This window comes from Podarcis tiliguerta, assembly GCF_965153285.1.
Source record: "Podarcis tiliguerta genome assembly, chromosome: 6".
Lineage (NCBI taxonomy): Eukaryota > Metazoa > Chordata > Lepidosauria > Squamata > Lacertidae > Podarcis > Podarcis tiliguerta.
Genome location: NC_139539.1, coordinates 44,933,314 through 44,950,305, shown reverse-complemented (window position 1 = coordinate 44,950,305; position 16,992 = coordinate 44,933,314). Strand labels below are relative to the sequence as shown.

The window sequence follows — 16,992 nt, the reverse complement described above, 5'->3', positions numbered from 1 at the left end:
GGTACCTCAGAGCCAAGTATATGGCTTGATCCCTATTGAGCCTGAGACTATGAGCATTCCAGCTTGGGCTTCATTTTTCAGACTGATTGTGAAATTATACGAGAGAGAAAAACAGAACACTTAGTGTATAAGCAATGAGGAAGAGGGACTTTCCCATCCAGGAGATGCAATCACAGTGACTACTGTGCTGTAAAATTGCCATTCTCTCATTGTATCTCAGGTCCTTAGAATTATATTCTCTTTTGGATGAGGCATTCCTCTTTAGCTCTACCACAGCCTATATACAGGTGCAGTGGGGATGGAGAGGGGCTCAGAAGTACTATTTTTTTGCAGATATTTGCCAACCTTTTGGAGCAGGGATGAGGAACCTGTGGGCTTCAGCCTCCATTGCTCCCGATCATCACGGCCAATCAATGTTCAGGGGTGTTGGGAGTTGAAGTCCTGCAACACCTAGAGAACCACAGATTAGCCACTTTTGTTTCTGGGCTGTGTTGCTTAGCCTCCTTGTCCTTTTCCCACAGCTGACCAATGCTGGGGATGACGTGGTGGTGTTTTACAACGATAAGGCCTCCCTAGCCAACATGTTGGAGATGATGACAGCAGCCCGGGATGGAGTAGAGGAGAACAGCCCCCTCATGTACCACATCTCCCTGGTGGATCTGCTGGCAGCCTGTGCTGAAGGCAAAAACGTCTACACAGAAATCAAGTGCACCTCTCTCCTCCCCTTGGAGGACGTGGTGCGAGTGGTCACTCACGAAGACTGCATCACGGAGGTGAGGGCAGGATGTGGGCAGCTGCTTGAGGTGCAGGTGCTGAAAGGCTGTGGCTTTGTGGTTGTTCCTGTATTCCAGGTTGCTGCCCTTCTAGGGAGAGTCACGATTCCAAACAAAGGAAAATCTGCTTTTCAAATGCATGTGAGATGGTTATTCCCCAGTGTGATGTGGTGGATAGTGTCAGACATGAACCATTCCCTGCTTGGCCATGATACCCACTGGGCGACCTTATAGCCAGTCACTGTAAGAATAAGCAGCATCCCTCTGGATCAGGCCAGGGGTCCATCAAACCAGCGCTTTGCTTCCTACTGGCCAGCCAGTTGCCTCTGAAGAGCCAGCAAGCAGAACATGAAGGCAATATTTGTCTCTTGCTATTGGTCTCCAGTAACTGCTATGCAGTGGCATAATTCCTCTGATTATGGAAGCTTCATTTGGCCATCAAGAAGTCTAATCTTCATCACGGAGTTGTAAGAATGCATCTTGGGCACCCTTTGCTCTTTGCAGCAGTGTTTAGATGCTGAAGTAGCCCCCTTTTTTGGCTCAAATCCCCCTTTTCCGTTTTCGTGTACAGATGTGGATTGGGGTTCAGGGAAGCATATGGGGGTACCAATATAAACAGAGATGCTCCTATGAAGTCTGAAGGGATAAGTGTGGAGGCTTCTTGCCTTGCCTCTTCTCATCCCACTCCAGGCAGGGGCTTCTGACCCATCCCTTCTTCTCTTTCAGGTGAAGATTGCTTACGTCAACTTTGTCAACCATTGCTACGTGGACACAGAGGTGGAGATGAAGGAGATCTACACTAGCAACCACATCTGGACGCTGTTTGAAAACTTCACTCTTGACATGGCCAGGGCAAGTGTTGGTACCTAAATAGCATGGCTGGGATAATGGGACTAGGGAGAGAGGTTCCCACTGCCCTTTGTGAAAAGGAAGTCCTTTTGCTCATAGCATAAGCCTGATGTTTCGCTGACGGCAGTTATATGAACAGCTAGTCAGCTGAAGAATTGGCGGAAGGAGGAAGTGTCACACAACACCTCATCCATCTGTAGAATTCATTGCTGAAGGTGCTTTGTTGGCCATTAGCAAAAATAGCTGTTTTATTAAAACAAAAAAGACCCTGATGGGATTTAGTGACCACATGTGACGGATGGGTCTATTAGTGGCGCTTAGCCATGATGAAAAGGCAGGGTGGCATTAATGTAGGAATGAGCAGAAAGAACCTCAGAGGGGCACTAAATATAATTTATGGAACCCAATGTGTTTTTGATTACAGTTTTCATTTGGGGCGCTGTAAAACAAAACAGTGCTCTGTATTTTCTTGGTGCTCAGTTGCAAATGGATTAGCTGTAATAGCCAGCATGACTTCAGAGTTTGAAGACGGTAAACCTCTGGCTACCAAATGCCGGAGGCTGTCAGGAGGGAATAGATATCCCTGATATGCCCTGCTTGTGAACTTCCCTTTGGCTTGTGGCCAGCTGGAAGGTAGAATGCTGAGCTAGATGGTCTTGGCTCTTCATTACTGTTCACTGTGCTGGAGCTGGTATGCCGTCCTCCAAGCAGGACGCTGTTTTATTGTCCTTGTGTTTCGTCTGACGAGAAATTGCTTCCTCAAATTATACTGTGCCATTATGACTGTAGGCAATGCACATTTGTTCCTGCTTGGCAGTATGCCCCAAGGCTAGGAACTCCCAAGCCAGGGCCTACTATTACAGAATACTGGTAATTCATGGTAGAGGCAAACTTTGCACAGTTCCCTGACTTTGGGGTTAGGGAAGGAGATGCCAGTCTTCTGACTCACAGATGCCACCTGGACTCTGGAAATATTATCTCCATGCTCTGTTTTCTGGTCCCATGAGCTATAATCCACTGCCTCAACAGTTCTGGTGGAATGGTGGCACTAAATCATGAGCTGAGGAGTCTCAAACTGAGAACTTGTCTCAGCCGCAAACTCATTAGGTGGCCTGAAGGAGGCCACTCAGCCACAGCCTCTTATCTGCAATGGGAGGATGATAATATTGACCTACCTTATAGGGTTGTGGTTAGGATTGCTAAGATAATGTTGAAGGAGTGCTTTGAAAGGTCCTGTTTTTTCATCTCCATCTCCACAGGTGTGCAAGAAGCGTGAGAAGCGCCTGGCGGATCCCTCTTTGGAGAAGTATGTACTCACTGTGGTGCTGGACACAATCCATGCTTTCTTCAGCTCTCCTTTTTCTGAAAACAGCACCTCGCTACAGGTACAAATGGGTGGCTTCAGGTTCTCAAATCTGTTCCAGCGTAGGACCATAATTGTGAACTGGGAAGGATGTCACTGGTCCCAGTACTTCTAAGGAACAAGATTTGCAGTATAATTCTGTGTCTACATAGGCCAGCTGTAGCATGCCTTTCCCTTCTCTTCTGAAGGACAGATGCATTCATAAGGTGAATGCCATTTGGCTTGGCCTATACTTTGTCAGCTAAAAAGGTATTTGAGAAGCTCAGTGTCACCTGCTGAAGCAGAAGTAGAATATTCTCCATAGCTAAAAATTAGGATTCAGTTTGCACACTTTATATTATCATTCTTTCTTTCACTCCCACTTGAATCAGGATAGCAATCAGCAATTGAGTGGATCCTCAACTCAAGTTTAGAATCGAAAAACAAAACCACTGTAAGAGGTTGGTTTGATAAGCTGCTGTTCTAAGGGTAACTAGACGAGTCAGTGGGAGATCCATGATTGGGTACCTTGCTTAGTTTTTTAAATGTAAATACAGCAAAATCAGATCAGGTCTGTGGAGGGTCGGTAGTGGCGCCCACCCTGTGCAACGCCCTCCCATCAGATGTCAAGGAAATATAAAACTATATGAGTTTTAGAAGACATTTGAAGGCAGCCCTGTTTAGGGAAGTTTTTAATGTTTGATGTTTTATCGTGTTTTTAATATTCTGTTGGGAGCTGCCCAGAGTGGCTGGGGAAACCCAGCCAGATGGGCGGGGTATAAATAATTTATTATTATTATTATTATTATTATTATTATTATTATTATTATTATTATTATTATTAATTTCCCTTTTCACCTGACCTTTTCCCTAATCCAATTTGTGCATCCCCCACCTGCTGCTGCTAGCTTCATGGGGAAAATATACTTTTTATCTTTCCCTCTGTGAGTTAAACTGCTACTTTGCAATTTTGATTTGGGAAAATGGTATGGAGGGAAAGGGTTAACCCTTCCCTAGTACCACAGCCCTGATCCTGTTCAGGCCTCCCCAGCTGCTGTTACATTCTTTTAAAAACTCCAGGATCTATGGATCACCTATAGTCTGATCTCATGGTCCCCTTGTCTCATTGTATCCAAATAGAAGCTGATACAGCAGTGTAAGCAATGCGCTGAAACAGTCCCCTTAAATGCCTCACCTCTCTTGCAGACCCACCAGACTATTGTGGTGCAGCTCCTCCAGTCTACCATGAGGCTCTTGGAGTGTCCTTGGCTGCAGCAGCAACACAAGGGCTCAGTGGAAGCTTGCATCCGCACGCTGGCTATGGTTGGTAAGGAACTGTCTTGGGCTGAGTGAGTCAGGGGGACTGTCTGGGCTTTGTCCCCTGTGGTCAACATGAGGAAAAGCCATCAGACCTACATCCTTCAGTGATCTGGTTTGGATGGACTACAAATCTTCTCTCCTTGCAGTTTAGGCACCTGAGATCTTGCATGGCTGAAATTCCTATCAGTGGTGGCCAACTGTGGTCTCCAACATGGGGTCTACTAGTTCTTCAAAGAAGGCTTGGCATGGGTGATCTGCCAGAACCAGGGCTGTGGGGTATCACACAGGTTCCCTGGGTGTACCTTGGAGCACCTTCCTTGTTTGTAAGCCTTCTCTCCTTTCAGCCAAGAGCCGCTCCATTGCGTTACCCATGGACCTTGATGCCCACGTCAGCTCCCTGCTGAACAGTGCCTCCATCAGCAATGCACAGAGGAATGCCTCCAACTACAAGACAGCCTCACGCACTTTCCCTCGGGTCTCTGCAACAACCAACCAGTGGGACTATAAAAACATCATTGAGAAGCTGCAGGTAGGGACTGAGAAGAGATCTTGTTTGGAAGATATCCAGGTTGTGCTTCTCCCTAAGGAAGGGCTTAGGGTGCGCTTCTGTCAGAAATAAAAATCTGAACGCTACTCTGAGGAAACTCCCAATTTTGTGTGCCCAAAAGGTGACAGCCTTTCTGAAGCCTGCATAAATGGGAGCTCTGATCTTTCGTATACAGTGGTACCTTGGGTTACAGATGCTTCAGGTTACAAACGCTTCAGGTTACAGACTCTGCTAGACCAGAAATATTACCTCGGGTTAAGAACATTGCTTCAGGATGAGAACAGAAATTGTGCTCCGGTGGCACGGCGGCAGCAGGAGGCCCCATTAGCTAAAATGGTGCTTCAGGTTAGGAACAGATTCAGGTTAAGAACAGAACTCCGGAATGAATGTACTTAACCCGAGGTACCACTGTACTTGATATCCTACCCTCTGGCTGTGCCCACACATTTTCAGGTTTCTCTTTGCAGGCTTCAGAACTAGAAACTTGCATCTTCCTTTTCCTACAAAAGCCAAGATATTCAGGATGCTGAATTCTGCGCTCAGTAACAAATGTCACGCTGCTGCAGCCTAATCTCATCTAGCTGCATCTAGCTTTGCCTTGACGACACTGTGCTTTTCCAGGACATCATCAATTCCTTAGAGGAGCGCTTGCAGCCCCTGGTAGAAGCTGAACTTTCAGTCCTGGTGGACGTCTTGCACCGCCCAGAACTGCTTTTCATGGAAGGCACGGAAGCCTACCAGCGTTGCGAAAGTGGCGGTTTCCTTTCCAAGTAAGTGGGTCTTGGAAGTCATGCTAGCCACATGGCTTAGAAAGCTGTCTGTGGACAAACGCTGGCTCCCTTGGTCTGAAAGCGAGATGAGTGCCGCAACCCCATTTGACTGGACTTAACCACCCTTACCTATTTTACTTTTTGCTCCTGGAAGGAGGAGATAAAAAGTGTTGGCATGAAAGAATTAAAGGCTTTGAGACTTGGTTAGCAAGATGGATGTGGCCTGTGGACTTGTCTATTTAGGAACAGGTATTTTGTAACATTCCTTGTGGGTGGGTGTGCATACTGGTAGTGGAAATGAGAGGAATTCTTCTTGTGTTGCTAGATTGGTCCAGCACACCAAAGACCTGATGGAAAGTGAGGAGAAGCTTTGCATTAAGGTGCTGAGGACACTGCAGCAGATGCTGATGAAGAGGAACAAATATGGAGAGAGGGTGAGTGGCTGAGGAGGTTTGGGCTCACATATAAGGTACCTCCACAGCAAACTCACTTTTTCAGTCTGTTTTCCCTGGTAGGCTTTCTGGGCAAAGAGCCAGACCTGTTTTACCACGTTCTGAGAGGATCCCCCTTCTTGGTAACAAGACATTGCATCTCTTAACTACACAAAAACTGTCCAGTCACTGCTTTTTCACAGAGTTTAACTCATTCATTGAGAGCCTGAATGAAATGGATCATTAATATTAAAGACTTAGGAGGAGTTCTGCTGGCTTAGACCAAAGGTCTGTGCAGTCCAGCATCTTGTTCCTTACAGTGGTCAGCTTTCTTTCATACTTACCTACTGGAACCTTAGGATCCTCTTTGGAGGCCCTGCTCCAGGTGCTTCCACTAAATGAAGGGAGTAATTCTCAGGGAAGGGGCCTTTTTGGTAGTGGCACCACTGTTAATGGATCAGCTTTTCAAATGAGGTTGCTTGGCATCATCTTTGTTAACTTCTGAGTGCCAGGTGGATACCTTTCTATTTACCTAAGCCTCCTAAACCAGTTATTGGGCCTCTCAGTTTTTTAATCCATGTTTTTAATCTGTGTATTTTCAACATTTGTTTAATTTTGACTTTGTGCTTTTATGTTTTATATTTCTTTCCTTTCTCTCCCCCCCCCCCTTTTTTTACTGTAAACCACCCAGATAACTTTGTGTTATGGTTTGAAATACAAAATACTTCTTTCTCATGCCAGGGCAACACATTGAGGAAAATGCTTTTGTCTAATTATCTGCAAACCAAGAGGTCTGGCTCCAAAGGGGAGATTGTTGACCCTTCTGGAACTGGTAAGTGGCCTGCAGTTCTGGCTTTCATCTTCCTCATTCTTGTGTCATTTTCTCTCTATCCCTTCTCTGAATCCCTTAAATCCATCTTCTGCCACTCAGATGTGCAGGACACAGATATAGGATGGGCATTTCAGATGTTCTTGAAGGTGCACATGTTGGTTGCATACAGCTTACTGTGGACCAGACTCCTGGTCTATCTAGATCAGGGTTTCCTGGTGCAGATTAGCAGTGGCCCTCTCGTGGTTTCAGCCCTGCCATAGCTTGGATCTGGGGCTTTCTATGTGCAGGAGATGTGCTCTACCACTGAGCCTTGGGCCTTACCTTCCGCTCTTCAAAGCTATCACTGTGAACCAGGGGGCTGTTTATTATCCCTGGCCAAGCAGAGAGAAAACTGATGGATAGAGGAGCCAAGGTAGCAAATACTATTTGCAAATACAAATTATTCACCATCACCAGCTACTTAAGCTGATATGTAGCCCTTCATACAGTTTAATCGCATCAATGGTTTTTGCATCTTTTTGTGCTTGATTGGGCCAAAGTCACATAAACCGCCCGAGGGTAGTAATTAAATGGAGCACCGTATTTTTCCATGTCTGAGGGTGACACATTAACTATTGAATTAGCCTTCCTCCCTGTATTTGTTAAGTTATGATTTTTAAGCTGTTCGGCTGCCTCCATCTCCCTCTTCCCCTAATGTTCTTTTTGCCTATAGGCCAAGATCAGGATTGGTCAGTCATTGCTGCCATTCAGTGCCGGCTGGACAGAGAAGGGGCCACCAAGCTGGTGTCTGACCTCATCATGAACACCAAGAATGAGAAGATTTTTCAGGAAAGCATCCGCCTGGCCATACGGCTGCTGGACGGGGGCAACACAGAGATACAGGTTTGTGTCTGCTGCGACAGCTTCCACTTAAGTTCAGATAACTACCCAAGTGCTCACTTTTTGCCTAGTGTAAATTCAGTTTAACTTCTAATGCCATACTGTGACTGTGGGGTACATATCTCAACCGTGGCAGGGACAGAGCTACCAAATTTGACTGTCCCATGGTGTAATGTGATCCTGCAGCAACGACTTTGGGTGCCCCAGCAAGCGAGCACAAAACATGTTTGGTGGAATTAACCCTTAAAAAATAATAATATTACATCAGTTGGTTGACTATATGAGTTGTAAGACATCTAGCCAGATTTCTTTAAAATCGTACCCTTGAGATGCCTAACTGTAGTACAGTGGTACCTCTACTTATGAACGCCATCCATTCGGGGTGCTGTTCACACCCTGAAAAGTCCATAAGTAGAGCGCCGCTACTGCGCGTAGTGTGCAGATCGTTTCTGCGCGTGCGGCGAACCCAGAAGTAAACACTTCCGGGTTTGCTGTGTTCGTAACCTGAAAGTTACGTAACCAGAGCAGTATGCAACTAGAGGTATGACTGTAATAGTTTTTCTAAAACAACTTTTGCTCCCTCTACTGTGCATCTTTAAAATAGCATGTTGTGACAACATTTGACTTTACCGTTAACATTCCTTTATTTTAGAAACCTAATCTGGGCATAACTAACTTTGAAATGCGCATATCCAACTTTGTTCTAATTTAAGCTTTTCTAAAAGTTTTTGAAAAGCCGATGGGAGTATAATTTTCCTCCACTATAACATGAACCATAAATCTTGTAAGATTTTAACTTCCCTACCTCTCAGGGAAATTGTTGATGAAGCGTGATGTCATATTATAAATCTGATGGTGCAGACCAAGCCATGGACTTCCTCTGCCGAGTATCCTTCCTTTCTTTGTGGTCATTATTTTTCCCCCTTCTTGATACAATCTGGAAAATGTTAATTTAGTATGAGTCTGGCTTGTGGAAATCTACAGGATAGGAATTTTGTGTTGTGACCATCAGATCCCAATTGTAATATGAAACCTGAACTGCCTGTCAGAAGACCTTGTGATTGCTAAAGGTAATTCAGATGGCCTTGGAAGAAATGGTCGGTCCTAGCAGGATAAGAACCTAACAGGAGCCCCACTGGATCAGGCCAAAGGCCCATTAATCCAACACCCTGCTCTTTTGCAACGGCTTCCCAAATGCTTATTGGAAGCCTGAAAGGAGGACTAAGTGTCTAACCCCTTCCCTGTTCCTCCCACCCTTTCTGAAGAAATCATTCTATAACTTGATGACGGGTGACAAGAAGTCAGAAAAGTTCTTTAAAGTTCTGCATGACCGGATGAAGAAAGCTCAGCAGGAAGTCAAGTCTACAGTGACTGTGAACATGAGCGATATTGGCAACAAACCTCGTGAGGACAAAGACTCCCCAGACCATACCAGCAAAGGTATGTGGAAACCCAGTTTATTCTGGGCTCACCAGAGCCTGTGACAGCAGAGAGGAGCCTGTGGTTTATGGGTCACATGTAACCCTCAACCTCATGTGGATGAAGAGGAGAGAGAGAGAGAGATAGAGATAGAAGTGCCCCAACCACTTTTTGCTCTACCCCGCTCCCCCACACGCTGACTTTGGCCCTGCCCATCACCAGCAAGCATTCCCCCATAGATTACTCCTGAAGGAATGCAGCCCTCCATGGGAAAATAAAGGTTCCTTGCACTGAGAAACAGTATGGGTGCTAATTTTTTATCTCCATCGATCTTTAAACCAGCTCCCTCAGCATTCTGCAAGTGTAGGGTTAACTTGGTCCTTAATAAACTAAAGCTCCAGGAAACACCCAGCTTAGGTGAAAGGCTGTCTGTCATCCAGGCTGGCAATAACTATATTAGGGAAACACCTAATTACTGGGGGCAGGGATCCTTGGTGTGTGTCACTGTTGCCAGCCTAAACCACATGGTATTTCAGCTTCCTGGTAGAAGCCATGCTCCAGAATAGCAAATGGGTGAGCTTTCTGTCAGCACATAACAAAGTCTTCAGTGGCCGAGTCTTCCAGAGTGTCAAAAAGGGGACATCACTTGAGCTGCTGGGTGATGCTTACAGGAAGGGAGAGGCTCAGTGGAACAAAGGGGGATGCCTGTTGGGGGTCCTTTTTCTGAAGAGTCAGACAGACTGGCTTTAGGCCTTCCAGACAGGTTGCCACAGCTCATACGCTAAGCCAGTAACCAAGTGTTGATTTCCTTGCAGAACGAGTCACATCTTTCATGCTGCCCAGCGCCCCATCCCGTTATCCAATGGGTGTAGGGCTCCGGACTGGCCATGATGCAAGGGATAGAAGCCAAAGCAATGAAATGGGTGTGTCCGTCTTGATCATGGAGCCAATTCTTCGCTTCCTGCAGCTGCTGTGTGAGAATCACAACCGGGATCTTCAGGTGAGCATCTTGCACTGAAATGGGTCCCTTCTGCTGCATATCTCATATCCAAGTGATGCCTGCTGTTGAAAAGATGCCTGCCACTGAGATGCCTCTTAAACTCTGCTCTTGGTTTCACAGAACTTCCTCCGCTGTCAGAACAATAAAACCAACTACAATCTGGTGTGTGAAACCCTGCAGTTTCTGGATATTATGTGTGGTAGTACCACAGGACGGCTGGGCTTGTTGGGCCTCTACATCAATGAATACAACGTGGCCCTCATCACCCAGACTCTGGAGACACTGACAGAATATTGCCAGGGACCCTGTCATGAGAACCAGGTAACCCCAACTGACTTGTGGATAAAATCACATTGCTTCCATCATCCAGTGAAATCGTGAGTTCACCTTGATTCACACACTCAGAATATGGAGATGCTGGATAGAGCATCAATTTTTATGTCTCAGCATTTGAATAGGAGCAGAGATTTTGAGTCGGCTGTGAGCCAGTTGAGTAACTCCCTTGTATTAACCCACAGAGCTGCATTGTGACCCATGAGTCAAACGGCATAGACATCATCACAGCCCTGATCCTCAATGACATCAGCCCCCTCTGCAAGTACCGAATGGACTTGGTTCTTCAGCTAAAGGTAGATGGCTTGGCTGGAAATGTGGTGATGGGACAGGGAGAGATGGGAGATATGGGATGGCAAGAGATGCTTCATGTTGGGGGTTGACTTCCTGCATGCAATTATTTCATGGTCAGACTAGAACGCATTTGAATGTGATCATTCTAGCTCTTTGTGCCAAAACAGGGTTTTGCATGCACCAAATTTCGTCCACTTCCTGCCTCTCAAATACTGCCCACCCAATCATAGTGTGTGTTGGTTCCTCCTTGCTCTCCCTCATCCCTTTGGAGTCCTGACTTCTCTTGTAGCTTTGATGGAGGATTGATCTTCTGCAGAGTGAGTGCGCTCTGGCTACATGGTGTGTTGAAACCATCTATCTTTACTGCAGTATCTTTTGTTTGTTATTAGGACAATGCCTCCAAGCTTTTGCTGGCCCTGATGGAGAGCAGGCATGACAGTGAGAATGCCGAGCGGATTCTCATCAGCCTTCGGCCTCAGGAATTGGTAAGAAGGTTGAGGGGGCTGGGATAGCTCTGTGTGGTCTTTCCTGCTTTTGAGAGATCTCTTGCACTTCAAATCATTATTGAAATAAAGGGGACCTGGAATTGTGTGGAGCACAATTGGGATATAGGACATCCATCCTTTAAGCAGCTTCTCATCCTCCTCTTTATCAGCTTTGCAGTTCCCTCTTGACAGAGCCTTGTAGAAATATAACCTGTTTTACTTCACGTACGTGGAATCCATTTGCTCCTAAATAACTGGTCTCAGTCTGCACCATGTTAGATGGGTAGCATCTCTGAGCACTCTTCAGACAATATGCCAGCTACCTTGCTCCTTGGCAAATTCAGCAGAGGGACCAAGAGAATAATAGATTATAGCAGGGGTGTGGAACATTTTTCAGGCTGAGGACTGCATTTCCTTGCTGGCAACATTTTGGAAGCCTCATGCCAATGGTGGGTAGAGTTTGAGGCAGGAGTAGGCAGAGCAATGGATGTGACTCTGCAAAAGCCCAAGGTTTCTGTACCCACTTATCTCCATCTTCCAACAAGACAAGCCGCACACTCTGTCCCAGTTCCAAGAACACATTCCAGCCAGGCAAAAGCCCTCAAAGAGGGTGTGAAGCAGGGTCTGTGAGGGACATGGCATGGAAACAGGGGAAGTGACCTGAGGAGAGTGGACATGGCCTTGGGAGATCCCTCACACCCAGTAAATAGGCCTGGAAGGGTCTTCATCAGCTCACAAGCCTGAGGTTTGCCCAGAGACCATAATACAGTAGGGTCAAAATTGAGACACTAGCTGGTCAGTTGACGAGCATTTGCCTTGCTGCCCTTTGGTTTCCATACTACTTGGAAACATTTGGCAAAGACTAGAATGGAATAAGGGGTTGGTGAGGTGGGTTGGAATTTGTGGGCTCTAAGATGGGGCAGCTATGTGGGAGGGAAAAAGACTCAGGGCATTATTTTCAACCCTTCTGGATTCTGAGATTTTTAGTCCATTTCTCTACAAGAGCTAGTAACAGTAAGGCTGTCCGTTTTCTTATTAAAAATGAAAGCTGTGATTCTCAGGACGCCAATTCTTCACAGAATAGCAGATTCTTTGCTCATACAGCAAGCCTACCTGTTTACTATGCTATTGCTATAGCCTTGCCTATAGCAGATTCCTGCTTTAGTGACCAGGACTTATGTGTGAAATATTTCACAGGTTGATGTCATTAAGAAAGCCTATGTTCAAGAAGAAGAGTGTGAGAACTCTGATGTTTCTCCTCGGGAAGTTGGACACAACATCTACATTTTAGCCCTACAGGTATCCTTTGTATGAATGCTTTACTGCTTGATAAAGATTCCTTTCCCTTTTCCTAGGCACTGGTGCCCTTGAGGATGAAGGGTGGATTAGAAAGGGTTACTCTTCCCACATTCTCCCCCCAGACCAATTAAAATAGTTTCTCAAGCACAACATTGGAAGATTTCAGCCTCAGTTGATAGGTGGATGGAGCTGCAGTCTTGACCCACATGCAATACAACACACTTCCAACAGAAAGAAATAGACATCTGGGGTTTTGTTCTCTCTTCAAGCCCAAATCTGCTTTACCCTTCAGTTTTTATTCCTTCTTTCTCCACACAAACCCAGATCAAGGAAGTACATTGGTTTTTGTGTGTGTGTACCATACTCTCATCCCACAGCTCCATATAAACCTTTAAATGGGGAGGAGGAAGCAATGGTACAACTGATGGGCAGAGCAATTAAAAAACCCAATCTGCTGTGCTGGAGGGAGTTTAGATGTGATGGAGGTATCCCTCCACCCAGCCCGGCTTGGCTCTCCTAACCTTTGCTGTGGAGGTTGCTCCATCATTGGTGGGAAAGGCCTGCCAGCAAGGAGCATCCCAATGTTCCTGTCCAAATGATGGGCACCAGCGCTACTTTTGGTTGAACTGGTGATGTGCATTCTGAAAGGATGCACTGATGCAAAGACTTTTTTAAAAAAATGATTGTAACTGAGTGACATGAGGCTTCAAAGCAAACAAGCTTTCACCTATCCACAAATGACTTTGTAGTCAGCTGTTAGGCTCTGACAATTCATTGTTTGTTTTCTTTACGTTTTCAGCTGTCTCGGCACAACAAGCAGCTCCAGCATCTCTTAAAACCTGTGAAACGAATTCAGGAGGAGGAGGAGGAAGGGATCTCTTCTATGGTATGTGTATGCTCCCCATTGAAACAGGAAGGTGCTTAGGAAATACTGCTGACATATTGCGTCAGTCCTGGTAAGGGACAGTTCTGCAGCTGTTTCCCATAATTTAATTTTTCATCTGTTTACATTTTCCCATGAGGTGAAATGTGGAGATGGTGAAGCTACACAAGCCTTCAATGATCCAAATCCATAAGGATGTTAACTAAGGACATTGCTACTTTGTCAGTTTATAAAGGATTTTATTAAAACACTGTTGTAATGCTTTTGAGATGTTTTGTGCTAGTGAAACCAAAGGCTGTGATTGAGAAACATTTATGCCATGGAAAGTTCACAAGCATTTTATTTTTTTTAACTGCGGAGGTAGTGAAGCTGTCTACATCAGCATTTTGGCAAAGAGTCTATTTGTGAGGGAAATCAAATAGTTTCAAGGATTAAAATTATGCACAGGCCCAAGGGCAATGTGGCTAAGGGAAGGAGGCAGAGTTGGCAGTGGACCAAAAAACAGAAACTTAAAGATAGGTAGAAGAGACAGAGGCTTTGGGGAAAGGTGGTCGAAGAAGAGAAGCAGATATGAAACAGAGCTGTGGGTTGCAGGCAGACTTCAAACATTACTGAGTGGCTGGATGGCTAGAGTATGGCAGTTGGCTCTACTTAAGAAACTTTACTCACTGTTGTGGAGGTACACACACATCAGAACAGGTTTGTGGACATATGCCTTATATTAGTGGCTATTTTTGTTGTATATATTATGATTTATATGGTGTTTTTACTGTTTGATTTTACTATTTGTTTTTGCTGTTTGACCCTGTTGAATTTGTTAGCTTCTCAGAATGACCCAGTGTGCATGGTTAAAAGTCAGGTTAGCCAGAGGGTACAGGGAGGAATAGGCAATGGCTTAACAATAAAAGGTAAAAAAAAGAAAAGAAAAAAGGTGAAGGACCACTGGATGGTTAAGTCCAGCCAAAGGAGACTATAGGGTATGGAGCTCATCTTGCTTCAGGCCGAGGGAGCTGGCACTTGTCCAGCTTTCTGGGTCATGTGGCCAGCATGACTAAACTGCTTCCGGTGCAACGGAACACCATGACGGAAACCAGAGCGCATGGAAACGCCGTTTACCTTTTCGCTGCAGTGGTACCTATTTATTTACTTGTGCTGCTATGCTTTCAAACTGCTAGGTTGGCAGGAGTTGCGGCAAAGCAATGGGAGCTCACCCCATCATGGGGATTCAAACCGCTGACCTTCTGATTGGCAAGCCCAAGAGGCTCGGTGGTTTAGACCACAGCGCCACCTGCATCCCTGGGTTCATAATAGGTCACAGAGGCACAGAATGGAACAATGAAATGGCCTTACTTCTTGGCCTTCAGATCAAGAACAGGGGGGAAAGCTTTTGAGCGATAGTATGTTACACCAGAAGAGGAAAAAAGAACCCCATACACCAAAGTAGGAAATCTACTGGAAGATTGTACAGCTTTGTGTTGCTTTCCTGAAGGCATAGTGGTCTCTGTACACACCTTCCCTCACCTCCCGGTAGCTCTTTATACAGCAGTGCAGGTGAGTTTTCCCTGTGGTACAACCAACATTCCTTTTATTTTTCAGAGATAGCCACATTGACTGCTTGGCTGTGAGCTTGTTTGCTCACATTGCACAGTCTAAGACCACAATCATTACCCAGTTATAATTCAATTTCTGTGTGGGGATTTATGGGCAGTGATTTGTAATTTACAGATTAGTGGTCTTTGGCTGTTAATTAGTGTGCTGAATTGAATGGCTGTCTCCCAGGGGAAGCGCAGGCCCTGTCTACCCTGACTATATATGCTCCCCTCACCCCCCCAGAGCTTGTCATACCTAGTAAATACAAGGAAATGTATTGCTAATACATAGCTGAAAGAGATCCCCCCTGGGCCTTTACAAGCTGAGGTTATAGTCTTTTCCCCTTCTCTTTCTCACAGCTCATTCTACACAACAAACAGCTGACCCAGATGCTGAAATCAACAACTCCTGTCCAAGAGGAAGAGGAAGATCCACTAGCGTATTATGAGAAGCACACATCCCAGATAGAGGTGGGGTTGACTTTTTTCATAGCTATCTCTACACGTTTTCAAATTTGTGTGTAATTAGAATTTTTGGCGGTCATGTCTGGAATCCGGATTTCTCTATCAGATGACCTAAACGGTGTAATATACAGTTCTGCATTTCATTATCTAACAGCATGTGGATGACCTGCTCCGAAATCTCCATAAGAGACTTAATGAGGGGGCCTTGGTTACTGTGATTCCCAGGCCTCCTCTGATTTGCCCTCACAAATGGCAAAAATGTACACCAGTTCTGAAGTTAGCATAATTGTTTTCTCTTCCATTAGTGTCAATAGTGGGAAAACTACTTTTCTTGAAAGCTGAATGAAGGCAGTACACAATAGAAAACCTCCAGCTCTGGTTGGTGTGAGCCAGTAGGCTTTAGGAAATGGTGGTTTCTTCTCTACAGAATTTCTCTCCTCATCCTCAACTTTAGGATGGCTCTATTAGCCACCAGAGCTGCTGCTTTTGCAGCTTGTAAGTTGCGTAACCAATTTTTCAAGAGCTCAGGCTCGTGCCTGTCAGCTGTCATCCCATTAGTTCTGCTTGAATGTAAGGAATCGTGCCAGAATACACTAATGTAGCCTCCTCCCTTGTGACTAGCAAATCTCTTTGAAAAATGCCCTGTGGTTGACTCACTCAAGATTCCACCTAGTCATGTCCTTTCTCTACCTTATCCTGAGCCATATAAAAACCTTTATGATGCCGCATCTGGTGATGCTAACTCTTGCCTGCCAATGTTGAAGCACTGGCCCATGCTGTTTGCTGGTGCAGCATCCTGGATTAGCTGCAACTCTAGCAGACATTGTGCCCCAACCCAGATGCTTATTTCCTTGGTTTTGCTGCTGGGGGTGACTGTCACATATACAGATGCACTGGTTTTAACTGTATATTTTATACATATGGTTTTGAACTGCTTTGACCCATATTTAAGCTACCAGGATAAAGTGGGAGAAAGACCTAGGTCCCTTCCAGGATATGAACCAAAGACTCCTCAATTCTCTGCTTTCTCCCAGATTGTGCGCCTGGACCGCAGCATGGAACAGATCATCTTCCCGGTGCCCAGCATCTGCGAGTTTGTGACCAAAGAGACGAAATACCGCCTGTTCACCACAACAGAGCAGGATGACCAGGGCAGCAAAGTCAGTGACTTCTTTGAGCAGTCATCCTTCCTCCACAACGAGATGGAATGGCAGAAGAAACTGCGCAGTAAGACTAGAACAAGGCAGGAGGCTGTTTGTACAGATAATAATTTAGAATGCCAAATTGTATGTCAGCTCAAGCCCCTGCAGCAACTGTTCAGGAGTGTGGATAGTCAAGTGATGTTCACGGGCTCCACTGACCCTGTCCTGAAGGTGGCACCCAATTCATTCCCTGCAGCTCCCCAGAGAATCATGGGGCCATGCAGACTCCATAGCCCTGGAGAGGGCACTTGGGTGCAATCATTTCAATAATTGTTTCTGT

The 16,992-nt window shown here is 45.6% G+C and overlaps 1 protein-coding gene across 2 annotated transcripts in view; it reads left to right on the top strand.

Annotated features, from left to right (window-relative positions):
* ITPR3 (inositol 1,4,5-trisphosphate receptor type 3) overlaps positions 1–16,992 on the top strand; it is a 98,741-nt gene that overhangs the window by 69,954 nt on the left and 11,795 nt on the right. The window contains exons 31-48 of one of the 2 annotated variants that reach the window (XR_014512555.1): positions 522–773; positions 1,500–1,625; positions 2,882–3,007; positions 4,171–4,291; positions 4,629–4,813; positions 5,453–5,601; positions 5,927–6,035; positions 6,774–6,864; positions 7,577–7,746; positions 9,009–9,183; positions 9,978–10,162; positions 10,283–10,483; positions 10,681–10,791; positions 11,179–11,274; positions 12,472–12,573; positions 13,373–13,459; positions 15,406–15,516; positions 16,545–16,753. Coding sequence is in view for 1 of the 2 variants with exons in the window: in XM_083445609.1 (XP_083301735.1) it covers positions 522–773; positions 1,500–1,625; positions 2,882–3,007; positions 4,171–4,291; positions 4,629–4,813; positions 5,453–5,601; positions 5,927–6,035; positions 6,774–6,864; positions 7,577–7,746; positions 9,009–9,183; positions 9,978–10,162; positions 10,283–10,483; positions 10,681–10,791; positions 11,179–11,274; positions 12,472–12,573; positions 13,373–13,459; positions 15,406–15,516; positions 16,545–16,737 (2,590 nt within the window). In the remaining variant the exon portion in view is untranslated. The remainder of the gene's footprint in view (positions 1–521; positions 774–1,499; positions 1,626–2,881; positions 3,008–4,170; positions 4,292–4,628; positions 4,814–5,452; positions 5,602–5,926; positions 6,036–6,773; positions 6,865–7,576; positions 7,747–9,008; positions 9,184–9,977; positions 10,163–10,282; positions 10,484–10,680; positions 10,792–11,178; positions 11,275–12,471; positions 12,574–13,372; positions 13,460–15,405; positions 15,517–16,544; positions 16,754–16,992) is intronic. The other variant, XM_083445609.1, reaches the window with a different exon arrangement.